The sequence below is a fragment of the Lissotriton helveticus genome, chromosome 5_1 (genome assembly GCF_964261635.1).
Source record: "Lissotriton helveticus chromosome 5_1, aLisHel1.1, whole genome shotgun sequence".
Taxonomy (NCBI): Eukaryota; Metazoa; Chordata; class Amphibia; order Caudata; family Salamandridae; genus Lissotriton; species Lissotriton helveticus.
The window spans coordinates 395,583,931-395,607,836 of NC_136065.1; the positions used below are offsets into that span (position 1 = coordinate 395,583,931).

General features: G+C 41.8%; 1 protein-coding gene across 2 annotated transcripts in view; it reads right to left on the minus strand.

Annotated features, from left to right (window-relative positions):
- The window catches only part of USP48 (ubiquitin specific peptidase 48), a 725,601-nt gene that overhangs the window by 695,798 nt on the left and 5,897 nt on the right, over nt 1-23,906 (minus strand). For both annotated transcript variants that reach the window (XM_078642611.1, XM_078642612.1), the window contains exon 3: nt 6,369-6,525. In XM_078642611.1, the coding sequence (XP_078498737.1) occupies nt 6,369-6,525 (157 nt within the window). The remainder of the gene's footprint in view (nt 1-6,368; nt 6,526-23,906) is intronic.

The window sequence follows — 23,906 nt, forward strand, 5'->3', positions numbered from 1 at the left end:
TGCAGCCTCTCTGGCTGGCTTTCGACCCGAAAGCACAGCCGTAGCCACCGCGAGCGGGTAACACAGTTTTCCGGGCTTTCAACAGACACGCCGTTAAGAAGCGCATCGCATCTCCACAGCACCTCATGGCCTCCACGCTGATCGGCCAGGCCCGTAGTGCCCGGTAAGCATGCACACATGCTTTCACAGATACCCAGAAAAACCAGAGTCCAAGAAAAAGTAAAAAAAAACGACCGTAGCACCGCAAACTACCGGCTTGCGGAACACGCGTCTTAAGGTAAGAAAGGAAAAACCGGAGGAAGGAAAAGGGGAGCGTAGTTTGTATTGGTGATAAAGACCATGTGGTATGGGTGTCTGGCGAGGCAGGAATGCCTCATTGTTGTATTGAAGGGAAGCGAGGGAGGGGACGAAGAGGTGATGAAGAAAATGGCAGCTCAGTGAATTTAAATATTTGCTTAGGATCACATAATTTGAAATCAGTTTAGGGTCAAAGGCATTAGTGTTAGGTCATACAGATTATTTAAGTCACTAGACCTGCAGGTCTGGACATTTTAAAGATTTTTCGAGGCCTGACAATTTGACAACACAATGCTTCTAACACATGCTTAAAATTTGCAGTTGGAATCTAGAGGCATAACACTTCAATTTTTTGCATGAGAACCAATCGTCCAAAAGGTGGTCAAGCCAAGAACTGACTTAAGTCAATCGGGGACTTGAAACATAATGACCATTTCCGTGGAAAAGGAGGAAAGGGGAAGCTATTTACTTTTTTAAGAATAATAATAAAAAAAATACTGACTGCTATTTTAGAAATATAAATGTATTCACCTGATGCAAAAATGTCCACTGGTATGCCAATGTATTTAACTGTATCCAACTTTAACATCTGACTATGACTCTTTCTGGCACACAGAACTATTTAGTTAAAAAGTTCTACAACAATTCACTTGCTGCTCCATTTGTTTAACAACCATAAGACTAATATTCTCTTTCTATTTCAGACACAACTGAAATTGGAAAAGTATGTGCCACAATAAAATTACTTTTTTTGTACACATCTTCATACAATAAAACGAACATAAATTTTTTTTTCGGGTTTCCTTCCTAGATTCATCCATTGATACTTTAGAAAAAAACTAAGGTGCTTTTTCACACACTGCATCGGAATACTACTCACATACTACAAAATGCTATTTACTTACCTACATGTAGAGGTCTCCCTCCTTCCGAACCAAATAATGAGTGGGTAAGGTAAACACGCTTAATTTGCTAATGATGACTCTTTTAACACGTTTTTCAACTACCTTGTCATATATTAATTTGGAGGGTATTTACATAACATGGTTGTATGTATAGTTATTTGTATGGTGTAAAATAATGTGCATGTACAATACTGTAACAATACTTCATAGAACTGATTGTACTGATCTAGTCGGTACACACAGGGTTCTTTCTGGGTTTGCATGTAGTCATTGTATCTACAGTATGGTGATGTGCATAAGAGATTTCACAATGGTGTGGTTACATGGTAATTATAGGTACTGGGATGTGCGTAAATGATGCACTGCTTCACGGTCACTCGTGAAAGGGTCTCAACAAGCACTGGTGGGTTTTTTCTGCAAAGCAAGTATCTGCCACCTCTGTGAAATTTAAAGCGTTTCTAGAAAGACTGTTAAAAGCCACATTCCTCTAAAGCACAATTTAAAAAAAACCTTTCTACAGATTCACCCTACAGATTTGCAAGTTACCGCAAACAAATGTCCACCTACTATATTCCTTAAACCCTGCATGTAAAGCGGACCTCAAAATGTGGAGTAAATGCATGGAATGTTTTTTTGCGATCACACAACCAATCCTAATAACCAATTGATTGACCAATAACTCTGGGCTCCTGGGTGGCGTGCTTTTCGTCGCAGAACACTTCAATGACTCTTCAGGGGTAATGAGTGCCATATAAATGCAATTTCAATTCAATATACATGGCCAACCACTCGCACTGAAACAACCCATCAAAGAAAGCAGTGGAGATAGTGACTTAAAAAAAAACAAATCAAAGAAATAATGTTAAGATAAATACATTTAGACTAAAAATTATATAAAATGTAATTAAACGTTAAAATATATCTATAATGTAAAAATATTAGTTTATTTTAAATTACCGAAATTACCTTTATTAACGAAAAAATAAATGTAACTTTAATTTTGAAGAAAAAAAAATTCTTTACATAAATGTAAATATATGTATGCTAAATAAAAATAAACTTTAGCTGTTTTTTAAAACAGGTTTAAAAATAAATGTAATTGTATTTAAATGAAATATAAAAAAAAGTTAGTTAATAGTGCTGTAGCATTTTTGTTTTTACTTTTCTTACATTTACATTAAACATCTTAAATTAATGTATGTTAATATTTATCTTTTAAATTGTTTTACCATTTTTTCAACCCTCAATAAACTGTTAAACATTTCCCTACACTTGACGATAGGAAGATCTCACCTCAGTGGAGGAGATCTCAACATAGATGTGAAAAGTTACTAATAACTTTAAACTTGTAAATTATGCTCCATCTTCTGGTTTCAGGGGGCAGAGACATGTAAACCTAAATTTCGTAGTAAGTTTACTCCTATAAACACAGTAGCATAACACGGATGCCATGCGCAACCAAGGCTAATGGCCCATATGACTGCAGTGGGGGTGGTAAGATACAATTATCAAGTTACAATGGGCCGCTCCGGGCCCTGGTGCACTGCAACTGCTGCACCTTTGGTAGCTACACGCCTGCATAAATGGTGAATAGCCTAAATGAGTAAATTTACTACAAAGTGTAGGAGTAAAATTACATGTGTATTTTTACTCACTTTTAAGTTAAAGTTTGTGAATATCCCCCACCATGTGTTTGTTTAAACTACAAAGAACTAAAGATGGCAATATAAATTCCACTTTGGCTTAAACATTGCTGACATGACGTAAAAGTGTAGGTAAGAGAGTGTGATTTCCCTTGATAAATCTTGACTACACAAAGAGATGAAGTTATTTACAATTTGCTTCGAATGGGCTGGAGACTGAAAATATCATGATCTCCAACAAGGTGACCTTCAGACAGCGTTTTATAGTCCTGTTTTTCAAACATTTTACTGCACACTTTATCAACCCCACTCAAGAACATCGAGCAAAACCTTGTCCTAATAGGAACACATGAATGGGCATCATCCACAACTCATTCCTGAGACTAAAGATCATTAAACAGAAGAAGCACTGACAAGCCGACTGGTCTCTCCTTTTATGACCTGTTGGCATTACCAACGCCGTCATTCACCATTGGCAAGCACATTAATAAAAATGGTGCAATAACACTAATGCGCACATATGTGTCATGCTGCAGCATCCCGTATGTAGCAAGGGTGCAGTGTAGCCCTGCACAAAAAAATTGAAAAACAGTGATTTACAGGACCACAAGAGGGTAGGGTGCAATGAAGAGGAGGGTGGGGGACAGGGCCTACCTATGGAAAGCAATGGGGATTGGGAAGATGGAGAAAATAACAAGTCTGAGATGCATATGGGCAAGGGGTAGTGGGGAAAATGGGTGTGGATGGAGCCTAAGGAGAGCAGGGGACAGGTATTTGAAGGAGGTGACACCACACTGTAAGAGAACAATTAAACACATGCACTCTCAAAGTGATAGATAAAAAGAAAAGGGTGTTAAAGAAGGTATGATCCATATGATATCATCGACCGTGTCCCCCAAGGGTCCTCGCTCAGCCCTACCCTGTTCAACACCTATATGACCCCCACCGGCCATCTTGGTCAGGACCTATGGAATGAACATCATATCATACGCTGACAACACTCAGCTCATCCTCTTTCTATCTGCTGACCTTGCCACCACCAAGGTCAACTGTGCATGATTAGCGCGGCCTTCTGGATACAAAACAGCTGCCTCAAACTCAACGCCAACAAAACGGAGGAACTTATCCTAGGGAGCAACAAATCTCCATGGGACAACTCCTGGTGGCCAGCAGAACTGGGACCTTCACCCACAGAAAACACTAGGAGCCTAGGTATCATACTCAACAGAAAATGTATCATGAAAAGCCAGATCAATGCAGTATCTTCAGCCTGCTTGATCACTCACCACACACTCCGAAAAATCTTCAAGTGGGTACCTGCCAGCACCGGACGCACAGTCACCCAGGCCCTCGTCCCCAGCCGCCTGGACTACGGCAACACCACTACGTAGGAATCACCTTAAACCTGCTAAAGAGACTACAGACCATTAAGAACTCAGCCACCAGACTCGTCCTCAATCTCTGAAGGCAGGCCCACATCACCCCTCACCTCATAAAGCTTCACTGGCTTTCCACCAATAAGAGGTGCCAGTTTAAAATGCTACCCCACGCCTACAAGGCCCTTCAAAATTAGGGACCAGCGTACATTATTCACCAGATGAACTCCGACCAGCCCCCTTCCCCCCACAACTGTGCTCCTTCTCCCTCTCCCAGAATGCACGCATCGACCAAAGCAAGAGCGGCAGCCGCTCCTTCTCCTACCCGACTGCCAAGTCTGGAAACGCCCTCTCCCTCCGGTGCTCCCCCTCCCTACAGAAATTCAGAAAGGGTCTGAAAACCAGGCTGTTTGACGGACTTCCTGATGGGCAGTTTCACGTTCCGGTCAGCTCCAAGTGCATCCCTTGCTTCTGCTTCGGAGTCTGCCAAAACACTGGTCGCTACAGGAACCAGATCTGTCTTCGGTTTGATGTCCCAGATGACTTCAAGGGTAAGTGTTGTTTGCTGTGAAAGGTTCAGGGGAGGCCATTTACCATGGATGCAAGAAATGTGCTGGTCACATTGTGCCCAAAGCTGCCTGTGGTATAGCTGAAGTTTATTAGTGGAACAGTGGTTCTGGTGAAGCAGTACATTTATTTTCGTTGGATACAGTCAAGACCACTTGCTTATTATGCATTGCAGGATTGTTTAGTTACATGTAAAGATAGATCGTGAGATTTGCATTGAATTTAGATTGTATGTGGAAGCTGATCCGGATTGTCAGACAGTAAAGATGGGAGACCTATTAGAGCAACCAGTAGGGGCTTTCAATAGTGTTGAGCTCTAATCAACAAGATCAGTGACGGTTGCAATGGCCAATAGACCGAAAGATGTATAGAATGTAGGATTCATTTTTGCACACTGATGTACACCAACCAACCAACAAATGAATGCACAAATATATTTTGGGTACTGATGAGACTAATTGTTATTGTGAGCGGTTTCTTCTTTTTTAGGCTAAAAAAGGTTTGAAAAATTCGCAACTTCTGGTACTGAAGTGGGGGGTTGTCTTGTTATTGCTGTTATTGTTATTAATATTACTATTGCTTTTATTTACTGCAGTTATGATACTCCGAGCTGAATGCCTTGTTTCTAAAGGACCTCATCTGATGTTTTGGCAATCTTTGTAGCTCCTATCATATCTCTTCTGTGGGTTTGAAATGTATAATATATCTTCTTTCAGTCCTGTTACTCTTTAAAGGTGCAGATGACTTATTTCCCTTCACTGATACTAACTTCTGTTTATAAAGGAGTCTTTGGGTATCATGGTTCTGAAATACTGGAGGGAGGCAACTAAGATTATCCAAGGAGTCCATGTTATCACGGATGAAATACTCGAGTCCTGGCCTTTTCTTTTACAAATCATTGCTTTCAGGTGTGTTGTTTCATTTAGGTGAGTTGTAGTGACCAGGACAAAGAATTAGGATGTCGATTGGATTCCCAAGACAGGAGCATGACATGCCTGGTGACATTAGGATACCACCTACTCTTTACAGGCTCTGTTTTCCCTCACTGTTGTAACCTCTCTTACTGTTCTCATTGAGTTTGTTACCCTCGATTTTACCTTGTCTGTACAGCGCTCTGATACCCGTATGGGTCTTGTTCGCGCTTTATAAAACTTTTCAAATAAATAAATACACCCAGCAACAGAAATTCCCAGCTCCTGGATACCCTTACGGGTGAAAAGTAGCGATATACAATTCCCATTTGATTGACTGATTGATGCGGGGGGGGGGGGTCCAACACAAGAAGTGGAAGGAAAGCCATTGAATAATAAACAAGTAAATGAGAAAGGTAAGCTATGGGTCACAGCCCAGTGTACGTTTTTGGCATGGTCCATGAGACCTTTCAACAACACTGCCTGTTGGCAACACTTAAATAGTGTTTTATGCTTAAAAACCTCACAGGCTAATGTTAAGAAAAGGGTTTGACACAAAGCTTCTTACTAGGACATGTTTTTATAAGTCTGTGATTCCTGTACACAACCAATAGGCCCAAGTCAGTACGTTTAGCAAAGGCTTCAGTTAAAATGTCTTTTTTTGCATACCTTTGTCTTCCAAGATGCATTCCTCTGCCTTTTCTGCACTCCAGGCATTCTCGTACAAATAAAGGGCCTCTCGAAGTTCCAGGTTTAGAAACCACACTTGCAAGAAGGTGTTTACATAGCAGGTAGCACCAAGATTTGTAAGACCAACAAAAGAATTCTACAACAAAGGAAATTGGAGGTAAGGATGCATTTCCAAACTTGTCACATTACAAAAACACAAGAATTTTGCTGCATTTAATGCTAAATGAAGACAATATGTCAAATGAAATTGAAAGTGTTTATTTACGTCTTAAAGAAACCAAAACAAAAAACTAATTGATAAAACATTATAGAAATATAAAAATAATCAATTCTTATAATCGATATCATTAAAACTTAATCTGAAAAAACGAAATTTGAGTGATTATTTTCCATTACTAGCCGACTCTTCTAATGAAACCTTTTTTCCCCCTGAATAAACCATACATTTCAATTTCCCCACAAAAGGGGACCATTAGATTTATCTTTAATTGGCAAAGGCTAGGGTGATGTAGTGAAATAGGTTGTCCAGATTCCAGCTCTTTGACACAATGTCTGCAAATTCTTGCTGCTTTAGGGGTATCTAATAATGCTCCTTATGCCATAATACCAAAACATAGGTTTTATCTCATACATGAAACTACGTAATAGAATTCACAGGAAATGCTTTCAAGTTTGAGGGGAACATCAATGCCACCAGTTATCTTCACAAAGAGATGTGTGAAGCGAACCACCAGTTCCATTTAAACTGATCCCTGATAATGGTTTGCATGGCTCCTTGGGGACCAAATCTCAAACATAATCAGTGAAAATTCCAAAACAAGATCTAATTCTATTACAAAAGCTGCTAAAGCAATATCTTTTAGCCATTAGCGTACTCGGATTGCCATGCACAATATTATACCAGTACAAGTACGGACTGTAGAATCTCTACCTAGACCGTTATGATGTTCAACCTTAGCTTATCAGCTCTAGCAGTGATGGTTGACTAATCAACAAAGAACTTCTCCAAATGATCCTTTAATCACCATAAAATCTTTACTCGCTATAGAAGGCCATATTGGTACACTTGTAAGGTAGAAACTACTTTAACAAAGAAGGACTTTATCAACACTCATTAATGAGCTACTTGAAGCTGAGATTAAATTGCTTACAACCCAGGTGACCTAATGTCGATACATCTTGGTTAAGTGAGGCATTCAGATAATATATATTCTTTCAATAAATTTACACCTCTGTGTACAACAGTCACACTCTTAGATTTCGTTGTATATACTATGCTAATCATGGTTTGGCAACATTTCCAGAAGGCTAGCAAACAACATTAGGGGCCAAGTGAAGTTTGGGAAGTGATGGTAATATTGATAACAAACAAATAATCAGACAGGTCTGACCAACTGATCTCAATGGGAAGGTAAAGATCTGTGCAGAACTCTTGGAAGGTCTCAAAACATGAGTTAAATAGGAGTGAGGGCAAAAAGGTCCTTGGAGACAAAATAAAAAAGTGTTTTAACAAAAAACACTTGCTTTAGATGCAAGGCGTGCTTGTACGTTGCTCCTTATTACACTGTGTATCATACCTTCTCAACTTAATGCAATCTTTAACATGAGTCATTTTAAGCAATATCTAAAATTCAAGCACTCATGGGCAGCAGGTAACCAAGTGAAATGAATGAATGAATGCGGATTCATGGCGAGCAAACAAATGCCCAAAGATGTTATGGTGCTGAAGAGAGGTTTACTTCAGTAAAACAAGCATTGGCATAGCCAATAGGTCTCGCTTTTGGGACCCTATAAGTATTTAGTTATGCAGCACAATATCCAATATCCTTGGTGCAACAACACCAACCGTTGCATGGCTAAACACTTATAAGGTCCCAAAGGCGAGACCCATTGGCTATGCCAATGCTTGATCGGGGGCAATTTTAATGTTCGACTGTAACTTTCACTTCCTAAAAGTAAGCACTTTTATGAAGTAGTGGGGAATAAAAAAAATGTATTGCATGTGAAAATCACATGGACAGCCACTTTAAAAAAAACTCCCGAGGTGGCGATGTACACATTGTAAAAGGAGTCCTGTTTTTCGCAATATGCAACATGGTGCACTCTCGCACAATAGGTTTGGTGCTTCCTGGCCAGTACTCAGATGCCCCAAGGTTCAGAGACATCCTCAGATTGCTAAATGGCATGAGAGTCACCGTGGATGGGAAGGGAGTGAGCAGAAGAGATTTGGAGAGAGAGAGATTTGGAGAGAGAGAGAGGGAGAGATTTGGAGAGAGAGAGAGGGAGAGAGAGAGAGATTTGGAGAGAGAGAGAGAGAGAGAGAGAGAGAGAGGGAGAGAGAGAGGGAGAGAGAGAGGGAGAGATATTTGGAGAGAGAGAGAGAGAAATTTGGAGAGAGAGAGAGAGAAATTTGGAGAGAGAGAGAGCAGAAGAGATTTGGAGAGAGAGAGAGAGCAGAAGAGATTTGGAGAGAGAGAGAGAGCAGAAGAGATTTGGAGAGAGAGAGAGAGAGGGAGAGGGAGAGAGCAGAAGAGATTTGGAGAGCGAGAGAGAAAGAGAGCAGAAGAGATTTGGAGAGAGAGAGAGAGGGAGAGGGAGAGAGCAGAAGAGATTTGGAGAGAGAGAGAGAGAGAGAAAGAGAGCAGAAGAGATTTGGAGAGAGAGCGAGAGAGAGAGCGAGAGAGAGAGCGAGAGAGAGAGCGAGAGAGAGAGCGAGAGAGAGAGCGAGAGAGAGAGCGAGAGAGAGAGCGAGAGAGAGAGCGAGAGAGAGAGAGAGCGCGAGAGAGAGCGAGAGAGAGAGAGCGAGAGAGAGCGAGAGAGAGCGAGAGAGAGCGAGAGAGAGCGAGAGAGAGCGAGAGAGAGCGAGAGAGAGAGAGAGCGAGAGAGAGCGAGAGAGAGCGAGAGAGAGCGAGAGAGAGCGAGAGAGAGCGAGAGAGAGCGAGAGAGAGCGAGAGAGAGCGAGAGAGAGCGAGAGAGAGCGAGAGAGAGAGAGAGAGAGAGAGAGCGAGAGAGAGAGAGAGAGAGAGAGCGAGAGAGCGAGAGAGCGAGAGAGCGAGAGAGCGAGAGAGCGAGAGAGCGAGAGAGCGGAGGAGGAGGATGGTGGGAAAGAAGTGAAATGAATTTGGAAGAAGCTGATAGGAAGTTTGGGAGAATTAAAAAAAGAGATAGCCTAAAAGGAGATATGACAGTTAAGTAAGTAAGGGAGAAATAGCAAGAGAGCAAGGGTAAGGAGGGATGTGTTAGTGGGAGAAATAAAGTGGAAAGAGAAAATGAGATGAAGGGAACTAACGTGCTGGAAGAAATGAGTAGGAGAGAAGAGAGGGGGGTAGGAAGAAAGAAAGGGAAAGGCCATCTAGTGGAAAGAGCTGCAGACATCTGTGGCTAGGATGAAGAAGAGAATACAGAGCAATGGTGGTGTCATGAGTAGAGAGATGGGGGGGGGGGGGGGGTATCAGAGAAAGAGAAGGCGGTTCAAGAGAAAAAGGTGTCAGTTGAGAATAGTCCAGGAGAGAAAGGGTAGGCCGCAGAGATAATGTATAGAAGAGAGGAGGAAAGGGAGCAGGGATTGGAGCATGGAGAGAAGTGTGCAAGAAGGACAAATATCAGGTAATATGAGAGTGCTGGGGGGGTAGGAAAGAGGGATTGAAAGTGGAGACTTGTGCTTGAGCGAACAGCTAAGCAGAGGGTGAATGGAAAGTAGTGCATAGGATGTAAAAGTTATTGTTCAATCTTTCAATACATGTATTCTATTTGGAGAATGGACAGTTAAAGTGTTACTGCTCAGTACTGTTTTTAATACGTCACTTTGACAAAGCGTGAAACAGTCAGCAGCCGCCTGGGCACTTATAAGCCGACCCCAGCCTGAGAACCTCTGCCTGGGGCTTGTGGTGAAAACTGAGGTGTCTAGAAGCTAGGAGTGAGCTTCCTGGGAGGGGGTGCACCAGTGTGTGCACAAAAACTGAGCTCCATGTGGTGCGGCTCAAGAGCACGCTACTTTTTCTCCTAGGAACCTGTAAGTGAAAATTTTAAAACATCTCAACATGCCGTGGGCCGATACCAAGACGTGTGGCTGCTCTTTGAGCCGGGGCCTGAAGGGGCTGTGGTAAGCACCCCGCACCGACCCATGCACTCTTTCTGTATGTTATGAGTTCTACAGCGACCTCTAGCCAGACATAACAAGGACTCATGGGTCAAACGCCACAACTTTTCCATTCACAGGCTCTTACTACTACATTCGCCTTACCAGGGACCACACCACTTTACCCCTCATCAATGACACCCATGACGCCAATAACCCCTGCAACCCCTGCATCCGAGAGCTCTGGGATTGTACAGCAACTACAGTAAGTCCTTGTAGTGAATATTATTTGCACGGCCGGGCAGAACATGTGATTGAAAATTAACAAAGTGGTGAAAACAAGCTTTCCATAATAGTTGACATGGTTTTCTTTTGTCCGTGACGAATGTTAAGCTTTGTAACTTTGTGAATTAATTAGTATAAATTATTAGTTTGGAGCATTCAGGTAATCGGCTACTTCTAAGTGTTTTACAGGGAACAAATATAATGCACCAAACATTCTCCTCTTCGGGTTTGAACGTGCTTCCAAGATAGTGCAGCCATAGCAAATTGCTGAGGGCACTGTGTAAAGCTGCTCATTTGTTCATTTCAATCAATTTAAGGATTTGAAAATTATCTCTACATTGTCACCCTTGTAGCAAGCAGTCTTTGCTCTGGTTGGAGTCTCTGTGTCAGAGAGACAATCTTAACTCTGGTATTACATGAATCTGACAAAATTGTTAGTGAAAAAAGATGCCTAGGTTTATCGGCCCTAGTGAAATTGAAGAAATACGTGTGGAAGGAAGTTATAGCTAGAAAAGGTACTAAACTATTGTTAGCTGAAAGAATACCCTTCTATGTCTCAATTGTAGACATATATGAGATAAGCACTCTACAACAACCTGATAAACAAAAATTCTTTTTGTTTATGAGGTTGTTGTAGAGTGCTTATCTCATATATGTCTACAATTGAGACATAGAAGGGTATTCTTTCAGCTTACAATAGGTTAGTACCTTTTCTAGCTATAACTTCCTTCCACTAGTTTCATTCCCTGTGTTATAGCTAGTCTATTTTTAGGGGTCCCTTGTTTCCTAAATAGAAATTGAAGAAATACTACAGTTCAACAAAATTACAATTCCGAAAATTAGCGCTAATGGAGTTGCCACACACATCGGAAGTTATTTGGAAACTCAGAATGAGGGCCTGAGTATTTAAGAAAATTTCCTTAAAGAGTCTTAGGGACTATGTCAAATAAGCACCAGAAAATGTCTACTGTCTGAGGCGGCATTGACTTAGCCGGAAGTAAATTGCTCCTTGAAGAATTCCCATCAGATGCTTCCAAAGTTAAGAATAACAAGATAACGAGGAGGGAGGGGAGAAGGGAGGGGGGTAGTGAGAACAGACAGCAAGGGGGCGGAGGAGGCTTAATGAGCCATGACAGAAAGGCAGATGGCGGCTGGGCACGTGCACGCAAGCTTTAGGCCACCAAAGGCCTCTGGTGGCACTTTTAAAAGCTACTTACTAAATGTCTCGAAGAGACAGCATGCGCTGTCTCAGGCGAGACCTAAACATCTACAGTGCCAATACACAATCAAGGGATCATTGCAGAAACGCTAAAGAGTGAAGAGCCAGGTTTTCTAAGACTTTCGAAAAGGGACACGAGTCTGAAGGCGGGTAACACATAGCGGAAGAGAATTTCATAGCTTAGCTGCAGCAACTGTAAAGGTTCTACCACCCAATTTAGACTTTCGATATTTAGGAACAACCACATGGTTAAGGTGTGCAGAGCGAAGGAGTAGAGAGAGGGAAATACTAATTAAACATTTTTCCCACTCCTCTCATTCCAGTGTTATATAGCGACTTATGGACAATACATTAATCTTTAAACTTAATACGCTTGTTTTTAGGTAGCCAGTGAAGCTTTGAAATCCCTGCAGAGATGGACTGATATTTGGGGATGCCGAGAATTTTGTACCAACTGCAGCTTGGAGATGGCAGATTTATTGATCTCCAAGTATAACCCATTACAATAATCTAACCTAGATGCAACCAGAGCCAGAGTTACTGGAATACATGCTGGAATAGGAAGAAAGAGGAACACCTTTCTGAGAATCCCGATAATCCAAAAACATGTCGATACAGTTCGATTGACCTGTAGGTCAAATAACAGATTTGTATCTACTAGTATTCCCAAGTTTTTTGCTGAATCTTTCAGCATGGGTAGGGTGCCCAACATTTACGGCCACCAGGAGTTGTCCTAGATGAAGGGTTTGGCTACCAAAGATCAAGATCTCAGTCTTGCCTCCATTTGGTTTCTGGTAGCTTTTTCCCCCATCCAAGAGGCTACCGCCTGCATGAAGTTTTTAAAATTAGAGGTGATAGTTTGAGTATCTCTGGTAATTGATACAATAATTTGTGTATCATCACCGTATGATATGGTCTTCAGCCTATAGGACATTATAAGCTCCGTCAGGGGGAAACATACAGGCTGAATAGTGTAGGGCTCAAGGAAGAACCTTGAGGGACCCAACATGGCAAAATTGTGGACTCCGATCTGTGTTGATTAGCAGTTTTTATGTTGAACCTGTAATCCCCAAATTCTGCAACAGAGATGGTGCCTACTTTTAGATGTTAAGAGGGTCAGGTTTAATCGAATTCTGTTCACTTTTTTTTTATGTAAAACAGGGAATAGAAGGTAATAAAATACTTATGCAGTAAAAATAACTCTCCAGGCCACTTTAAGGCACCAAGGTACAAAAAGAAAATAGGAGTCCACATCAGCAATAAAAAATAAAATACTAATATATAACAAGCATTTGCAATGCAATAGGTCTCGCACTTACAAGAGTTTGTGCTATTGGCATTGTAAATATCAAAGCCTTTTATTTATATATTTTAAAAATCTGCAAGCGGTGCCTAAACATGCACTTTGTGCATATTTGTGCAGTTATTGCTTACGGAAAGCAACACTGACAGTAACTACGCCTTTTTTAATGCCAGTCTTTCTTTTCGTAAGCAGGGACTATGAGTGCGTGTTTACCCACCGCTTGCAGCTTTTCCGAACACGTAAATAACAGGCATTGTCATTACAATGCCAATAGCTCAAATTCTCGCAAATGCAAGACCTATTCCATTGCAAATGCTTGTTTAGAACCCAGAAAGTGCTGGTCACTGTTTTCCAACAAAACATTTATTTTTAAATGAATACTGAGTTATAGCACAGCGTCACAGGAGAGCAATTACAGTGCATTACCCCACCATGTAAATACACATGCACACGTAATACTTGTTTATATTTAACCCCTTGGCTGCGGGGCCGATTCCCCCGCTGTGCTGGAGGGTGGGGGGGCGCGCACAGCGCCCCGGTGCTCATGACGAGCTCAGCTCGTCATGAGCCACATTTCTCGTGTGCGCATGACGAGCTGAGCTCGTCATGACCACGCCTGTTCCTTAGAACGCCCAGCACAGCAGGGGAATTAGCCCCGCACCTGAGCGTTCTAACGGTCATGACGAGCTGAGCTCGTCATGAGCACAGGAGAACCGTGGCTCATGATGAGCTGAGCTTGTCATGAGCATCGGAGGGGTTAAAGAAAGCTCTGGAGGGGTAACGTTGCACCTGCTACTATGTGCATGCAACATAGCTCCCAAAGTTTCAGATTGCTACGTGTGACATTTTTATAATTTCAGTGTAATTATGAGTAACGGTCAACGACTATAAGTGACAATTCCCTGTTTCTGCAAGCAAATACATGGCTGCAATTACAATTTTTCAAAATGTTTCCAAAGCTCCATTGCAAAAACCAAATTAAATGTTTGAGATAGAACCATAGCCGCAGAAGAAGAAACTGTAGTACAAGCAGGCAGTCCCTTTCAATCTGTTTTTAGTAGAATACAATATGCTGTGTTAAAATGTGCCCGAAAATGTAAAGGTAAAGAAATCATTGAGCATGCTATTACATTTGTGTTAACCTAATACAGCTAAGCCCATGCTGATAACAAATAAACACGGGGCACAGCGTGACTAACCTGTCTGCTGCCAATTCACAAGTGCCTGGGGGGTCTCCGAACTGAGCGCTTCGGCCAAGCTTTCTTTACATATCTTCAGCTGCCACGTTTCTTGGGCCTTCGGGGTGGAGAGTCAGCGGCAGGTCTCCTCTCCTAGGGATGTCTCGCTCTGGTTGGCAGCAGCCTCAAAGGCTTGGAAACCCACTGCCTGATGTTTTGCGGCAGGATGTTGGAAAATTAAAAAGCATGCTGCCTGATATCAGTCATGCGAGCTGAATACCCTTTTAATGGCTGGCAGCATACAAAGAGTTCAGAACCAATATGGCGCGGCGTGGACAATCGGATACCAGGCCCACACGCTCTCTGCCTGCTGCGGGCGCCGAAACACGAAAAATAATGTTTTAATTGATTTGCCAATAATCCAACACCTTTTATCCAGCCAATTTCACACTGGCTGTCTCCTACAGAATATGGCAGTAGCTCATTTATCGCCATGATCCCTCTGATGCACTCCGCAGCATTTCAACTCCGGAGACTGAATGGTGGTGCAGCAGGCCAGGCTGGTGCATGGCCCCTGCTCTGTGCTTAAACAAGACTCCAACTCCCTTGCACACACACATGTCCGTAGGTGCTAGTGGGTCCGGAGCAAAGGGAGTGCCATAGGTTTCTTCCTGCTAACTGGTGCCACAAAAACATCCTGCACGGCACCCTTAGTACCTTGTCTAATTGGGTGCGGGCACCGAGGGGAAGAGTAATTCTACTGCTGCCTGCCAAACACGGGATCCAAGTGAAGCTGGGCCCGCCTCTCGGTGTTGTCAGATTCACGCCGAATGCACATGGCACAGAGAGTCTGGGCTGACATCCTCACAATGCCGATATCATAAACAAAGTATCAGGCTCTCACAGCCTGCCACAGCGATCTGTACCGCAGTGCAGGCTCTAGCCTCTGCCTGACACTGTGCAGCCCTCCCTACCTGCCCTGACGCTGATGGGGTCTCACAAGGAGTCTCTGACTGCGCTGCGGCAGTTTTTCGTGGTGCCTAATAAAGCAGAAAGGTCCGACTGTAAACTAGAGCAAAAAGGCGGGAAGCTTGTAACAGTCGGAATCTATTCACATCTGCCGAATTCACAGCACGAAAAATAATATACATGCAAGTTATTTCTCATGCTAGTTTTAAGCAAAGTCCTTGTTAAAACAAGACAGCAACAAAACAACAACAAAAAAAAAAGACAGCCTACCTGACGTCGCTCTGGAGCCTGCAGTGGAGCCCGTCGGCCTGGAGCGCGCCTCGGAAGAGACGCCGGAGGGCGGGAGCGTGACGCCGTGAGCGTGCACGTTGGCGTTCACAAACCTGAGTCGGCTCGTGCTCAGGTCTGTAGCGGCTCGTGCACAGCTCTGACTCCCTTGGGGCCTAGCAAAGCGGCTATAAGTCAAAGTACATTCAATGCTCAGCAACCTCAGTCAGGTTCCAGATTTCTAACTGTATGAGGGACTTGGTTGAAAAGGGGAGGATTTTGACTTATTGTGGAACTAGATATTACTGTTGAAGGCAAAGCGCACAGTTCAGTTGAATGCAAGTCTCTAGTAGTCTCTCATCTCTCTGCTGCCATATGGTTTTCTGTGTAATGTTACTGAAGAAACTGTTCCAATTGTAGCAGAACTCAAGTTTCAGTTAGTTTGGAATGTTTTCTCAAGTTGGGGTATGGACGCCTGGCCTCAGGATTAATAGAGCTAACAGGGAGACACATTTTGAAAGGTACACTGGGAGTTAATCGAAGGGCTGCATGGATGCAAGGGCTACTAAATTTAGGCTACATATTATTCTGGTCTGGATGATTTTGGACTACTAAACTAATTACGTTTTTCTGAGGCTACTACGTGTATTACTTGAAAGTAACCTAGCTGCCACAGCACCAATGCCTGTACCACATCAATCTTATGCAAGAAAGGCAGCAATGAAACAATTTGGTTAACCACAGAAAGCAAAAGTGGGCACTCTAACACTGCTGTTTATGGTACAAACAACTTTATTTGGCACATTCATCGAGCAAAAATGGTCATTGGTACAGATCACAATCTGTAAATTGTCCAGTGATTACTTTAAACATTTCTTAGGTAGGATAAAGAATGTGTTTTTTATGAAGTGAATGTAACAGTTACACACATTTTCACGTTCATCACTGATTTTGTTGCAGTGCTTGGCTAGCACAAACAGGTATTGCATGCACATACTGAATTGTGACGCAGTAAACTGATAATCGTTTGTCAAACTTATAAGTTACTCCCCATATTTATTTATTGCAACTCCTAAGTAGGAAGGTCACCTAAGAAGCACTGTCAATTAATACAAATGGAGCAATCACCACAATGTGCTTAACAGGGACAGTAAGAAAAATACTAAAAAAAATAATAATGTCGTCTAAAAGGCCAGGAGGGATAAATCACACATTTATTAGAGCCAGCAATTGTAACTTAATAGTTAGGATGCACACTAGTCATTGGAAATGCATTTTTTCTTTTATTCTTATTAACTTTGGCTACATAATCCTGCCAAACATTCATGAAGCTGTATTCAGCCACACTGACTGTAAGAGAATACATTTCTCATGGCTGGGGAAACATAGAAATATCTTTTATAGGATCAAGCGTTTTCCTTCAAAGAACTGCATCTTGATGCCTTCTGCTTATTCATGCCGAAGCTGTCTAAATCTCAGAAGGATTTCAACAAATTTTGGGGTCAGACTTCGGCACCAACAACCCATGTCCAACTTGAAATGGCAACAAAAAAAAGGAGACACAGGCCGGTGATCACTAAGGATGACTTACAGAAGGGTCTGGGAGTCTTAAATAAGAAAATTAAAAATATGGTCACTATGCGACTGGAAGCTCTAAAGGCAGACTCGGTCAAAGGACTCTGAAGTAACAAAGGAAATTCAGGCGTTGGGTCGACGAGCTGGCTTGCCAACGAAGACTACATTGCAGCCCTATGTCAAGACAGCAGGAAGATGCATGATACGTAAGTGAAAAAGGAAAAAGGCACAGATCTGGAGCATCAAACAACTGGAGAAATTATCCCAATTTGCAATGTGAGAGAGAATGAAGGAGATAATGTGATCATTTGCTGTGAGGCTTTGTATTTGTCATGTTCTAAAGGAGGATCAAACACTTCACAGCCCTGTAGTTCGTGCGCACAAGGTGAGTATACCGAAAGGGGGAGGGGCGCCCACTCAAGGGACATAATACAAAACTGGGCTCTTCCCAACGGACCGAAAGGAGCGTTCCATGACTTAACTGTCAAACTGTTGAAGAGTCTGTCACAAACAACTTCGAACATGAGACAAATGCTGTCCTTGGTAACGGCGGAGTTGCGCAGACGGCAAATTCGTTACAGATGGGCTTTTCCTTTTTGCCTTTGGTTGCAACTTGATTTGTAAAGACATGTGGTCCAAACTATAGAAGAAGGTCCAGAAATGTTGATCCCATTCCATAAAAGGCCTTTAACCTCGGGTCCACCAAATTTTTGAATGTAAAGAAAGAAGGGAAATGGTGGGTCAGTCGAGGCAACTAACTCCCAAATAGATCAGCTGGCAATTAAGACTCAAAGGTCCTTATAATTTGGTTTATAGAGAGGGGCTGTATAACTTAAATTAACCTACCATACTGCTACTGACATTATTTTCAAACAAAAAATCGCTATCAATATTTGCAGATCGCTATTGGGATGTTGTTGCTCTTTGAGGTTTTCCTGATTGATTGCGCTTGTTAATTTAAAGTTAGAAGATGTTATGCTGCAAATCTTTTAAGAATAACTGGCCAGCCTTTGTTAGATTGGCAGCCAATTCTCCCACTGGAACCTTAATTATTTCAGAGGACTGGGAGTGAGGTGGAAGTGGTAAGTGTAGGTCACAGCACAAACCACTACCACACCTGGAATGTATATTGTTCCTATTTCAAGCAGGGTTTATCTGGGAGGGGGGCTGGAATAGGAACAATGGGGGTGGGACAAAAGAAAAGAGGAGAGTTTGTTCTCCCTGGGTGGAGAAAAAAATGCATTGATCGTTTCACCCAATATTGTAGCAACTTTAGAAGTTACTTGTTTCTCCTGTTTTTTTTGGCATATTTGATATTCTTCAGGACAAGAATATACATTCTTCTCCCTCGTACACAGGTCTTATTCCCTAATCAACCTAATATAGGGAGTCATAGGGAATAGTAAATGCAACAAATGCATTTAGCAAGGCTCGATTGCAATCACGCAATGGTAACATGAGACACGGAGCTATCAAAGAGTAGGAGTAGCTGGAAATTCGACAAATCTCTTCTTAAAAATAGGGTAGAATGGCAAATGAAGGTGGTTATCACTCATTACTTTCAAGAGGGGAGTTTATCGAGTCAGTTGCATAGCGGAAAGGCCTGCCCTACAACGAAATGGTGCTCGGTAGAGATTCCCTTGAAAAGAAGTAAAAAAATCAAGAGGGTTAATATAGATCGTCAGCCTCTCTAACGCTTATGAGAAAGAGCACATCTCTTATGTAACAAATCAGTTGTTGGCTATGGAGGAATCTGAAAAACACTATTATGTTTCAGGCAACGATTTTATGAGCAAGGTAATAAAATGGGTCACTCCTGGCTAGACTCCTACGACAATAGACATTTCTAGACCCCCTCTGGCACCCTTCTTGAAAAAACTGAGGCCAAACGTTATGCATTTAAGACCTTTTATATTAATCTGTATCGGGAGGAGTCGGTGGTTTAGGAGGGGGGGGGGGGGTAGAGGCACGCATTAAAGAGGCAAACTTGCCCAAACTGAGTGTGGGAGATAGAGAATTCCAAGTTTTACCTATCACACCGGACAAGATTATCGGGCCACCCATTAACTCCATCCGAATACAATCCCAGGACCTGATAGATTACCAACAGGCTCTTTGAACACTTTAGATCAGACCTAACACCCAGACTGGTGAAACTCTTTAATTCCATTCTTCAAATCGCAAATAGGTACACCATCAATGGCGTCAGCAAATATCTCGCTAATGCATAAGCCAGGCAAATCTGACAACAAATGTGAGTTCTATATACATATAGCCGTATTGAATTCAGATGCAAAATTGTTCACAAAAGTACTAGCTAATAGACTGATGTCCAACTAGCCTTCCTTAATGGACCAAATGCAGAGGTCAGGAAAATTCCATTAGCACCTGGAACAAGACAAGGATGGCCTCTCTCACTGTTACTATTGCCCTCTTAACTATTAAGCAGCAATGATTAAAATTGATCCAGACATCAAGGGAGTGTATCCAGGGAAAGATTTCCATAAAATACACTATTCTTGAGACAGCATTCTGCTGACCCTTACTGGTCCCCAATCCTCTGTTTCAAGAGTTAAGGAAATACTGGAACATTACAGTAGAACATCTAGGTTCCGGGAAATGTTATGTTTTAGTCTTCCTGCAGTGCTTGCACAGGAATTTACTGACACAATCCCCTTTCCGCTGGATCACTAACAAAATAATATATCTGGGGATATAATTAACAACAAAGCTTGTGGTTCTGTATGCTGCTGACTATTCCTGGTTGATACACTCCATTGTGGCAGATCTGCAAAGATGGCACCCTTTATGCATATCATTGTTGGGGAGGATAGCAGCAATCAAATGGAATGTGCTGCCCTGCCTGATTTAAAACTTCCAAGCCCTCCCACTGAAGATCCTAGACAAAAACTTGTAGAATATTCAGACCACAATAGATGCTTTTATTTGGCCAGGAAAAACTAACACACCTATCTTGTAAAATATTGAAAGCTCATTGGAAATCAGGAGGTCTAGACCAGAAATAAAGAAATACTACCAGGCAGCACAGCTGAAGGTTTTCTTTGAATGGTCGCTGTACAAAACAGATCATCATTTGGCCCATATGGACGCTGCTGTGTCGGACAACCTCCATGAGAAATTCTGTGACTACTCAATGTTGCACATCCTCCAGCATATTATTATTCAGAAATACTATGGCCTGCCTTAAATACTTGGCACTGGCTTTCGACCCTTACCATATTCCCATTGCATTTCACACCACATTTGGGTACCTTTGACTTTAAGCCTCGGGTGGCTCATACTGATTTTGAGGCCTGGGACATGGGAAGATGTTTAATGTTGAGGGAATTGTTTTAGGAAAATGAAATTAAATACTTTCAGCACTGCAAAGAGGATTTTCTGTTGAGTGAAACAGAGTGTGTGCATTATTCCAGTTAAGGCATTGGGCCCTCCATTAAGAGAACAAGTCAGCGCTATTAGATTGCCATCCTCCTGGGAAAAGCTTTTTCGAACATACTCCCCCCCGCCCCCTTAAAGGACTCACTTCCAACATTTATGCAGCATTAATCAGTGTTAACCCGTACCCCAAATAGCATTCCATGAAACAATGAGAACAGATTTTAGGAATCTCCGTAACACCAATAAAATGGAAGAAATTTTGGTCAGACATTCATTGGTTGAGTAAAACTGTTCTGAATAGGGAGACCCTGTACAAATATATGAGAAACTGGTATCTAAAACCATACCACCACACAAATTGAAGCAAAATGTATACAACTACTGATGGTAAGTACTGGAGAGGCTATGGGCAAGAAAGAAGGACTATATTTATTTGGTAGACATGCCTAAATCACTGGAAGGAAATACTTAGTCACATAAGGGGAGTGGTGGGATATCCGCTAAAACCCAATTTAGGAAGAATCTTACTGGGTCTTTGTCCAACTGAATCCACCCATGTCTGATCGGACACTGATCTTCAATATGCTCTTAGCAGCAAAGCAATTGATTGCATTGCGACGGAAGTACACATTGATTCCAACAACACAGGAATGGCTGGGAAACGTTGGCGCCTGTTAACTATGGAGAAGGTAACTTGGGAGATAAATGAAAGGGAGGGATACATTGGAGACATTTTAGAAGCCACTAGGAGACTTCCTATTGAATAACAGAATGTTACTAACATGCCCGAAGTCACTGAAATCAATGCGCCTATTGGCTGATCGGGCCTCTTTTACATGATGTTTAATAAGCGCTAGATGAAAGTTTCAAGGAGATTCTTAATAGTGATTCAAGTTTAGACGAAGCTATTTTGGTGGGCTTAAGATTCACTCGCGAGCTGGTTTAATGGGGGGGTACAGAGTTTCTCTTTGTTGTATTTGAACTATTGGTACAAAACCAACTTACATTTAGATTCTGTATGTTTGTTGAACGTGTTTTATTGAGGTCTTTCCTGAACTGAACTCAATAAAATCTCGTAGTAAAAAAAGTATATTCACTAAAAAGACAAACCTTTGGTTATTACTAATTAACATTTATTTATACATGTGCACGTCTACAAAGGGACGCAGGCACTTTTTTTCCCATTTTACTTACCAATTTGAGTTTGACCGGTAACTAAAAAGAAAAGAAAAATGCACAAATGCTTTTCAAACTGACGGGAGAACACAGAGGCAACACTTGTGGGAGAAAGATGTAAATAATAAACTAAGGGTGGCAGGAAGGCATAAGTAAGACGAGGACGGCAGTAGGGATAGAGAAGCAAAACGGGTTGGAGAAAAGCATCACAGAGGGCACAGAAGGTGGGGAAGGAACAACAGGGAGAAAGAATGAGTGTGCAGCGCAGGAGGGGACAAGCAAGACTGAGGGCATGGAGAGGAAATGAGGGAAAGCAAATGTGCATGTGAAACTGGGAAGGGGTCAAGCGCTCAGGTGGCAGGAGCAACACAAGTGCAGGTGGAGAAAAGTACTCGAGGGAGTGCTTAACACGAAAGAAGAAAGTAGTGCTTGGAAAGCAAGCAGTGGAAGAAGAGATGCCAGCCAATCAAATATATGGTAAAGAGGCAATGTTCTATAGAAGGGACAAACACAAGACTGACAAGCTGGAACACGAATAAGAAGAGGTCAAATTAGAGTGACGGGAAACCCAAACAAACTGTAAGCAATGGGTGTGCACCAAGCCCCTCTACGTTCTTGGTACACCACAATATGCCTCAAAACAAAAAGGAGCATGTGCTGTCTAGTAGGCTCGACCTAAAAAAAATTATATTCCCCAGATATTATAAACTGCACAAAATCATAACTCATGCCCCAGCCTTATTCTGCTCTAGACCTGCCACATGGCATCATGAATGACTTCAATGTATTTACAAGGGTAATGCAACTTGTGGAGTGTGTGCATGTCAACAGAGCACAAGTACTAAAGACCACGCTGCAAGACAAAGACCAAGCCTTATTGCAGTTAGCAATCTGATATGCTGCAGAAGAGGTGCAAATCTAACAGTGTTCACAAGAATAAAACGATCCTCTCTTTCTACAATAGGTTCCTAGGATTGGACAGTGTAATCATACCTCAAGTACCATGTAATCAGAGTATCCCTAGAATGGTAGTTATGTCAGTTCCCTCATTCTACTGGATCGGTCAATGGCATTCAATGTATTTGGCCACAAATAGAACTGGAGGTAAAATGCGAGGCAGGTTAAAGTAAACCCTAAAGAAATGTCAGGTCAGAACTTATAAAATTTCATGTGCCATTTTTCAAAATGTAAAAACTCCAGTTGACTGTAGAGCCATAAAGGTGAACTACTAAATAGCAGGACAGGTTGAGTAGAGTGAGCAAGCTGACTTAACTATCACCCTCTGGAATTTGCATGTTATTATGGCCTAAAACAATCACATGGGTAATTTTTACTTAGGTGGTGAAAACAAGTTACATTCCATGGGGATTCACAATAGAGAGAAATGTCTTTCCACAGCATGTTTGATAAATACAAGTAAATAAATACAAATATAGAATAAGGCTTAAACTATAAAAAAGAAAATGAAATGTGACAATCTGGGTGCAAGAAAAGACTTAGAAAGATACCATATTGCTCATAAGTTAAATAACTCCTAAAACTCTTGAACCAGTTTTCCAGTTACAGATTTTGACTTGAATCCTCAAATTTACAGAAGGGGTTCTGAAAGTATTGGAGCACAGAAGACACACAAGGAACTGACAATACAGTCAAGTTAATACACAGCAAGACCTTTTCAAAACAGCAAACCAGTATGCAAGTAAGCACAACACAAATGTTTTAAACCACTGTCTAACACATGAACGCAAACACCAATGGTAATGAAAGTGTAAAGAGCTGAATAGTACGATGTGAGTAAGTCATATCATAAGATTGTTTTCAAACACTAATTGTTGCATTTATTTTCTGTAATTGTAAATTTTTATTATTACAAATAATTCATAAGAACCACAAATAAACTCTGTTGAAATGTAAATGAATCTCCACTATTTGTTGAAAAACATGAGGCAACCAAGCACACACTAGGCAAAGCCTCCTCAATTCAGCTGCGGCAGTCTGACAAAACGTGGGATCAAGAATCAGGAAATACATTGCTGACGTGTGTGTAGTTTTACTATATTTTCCAGAG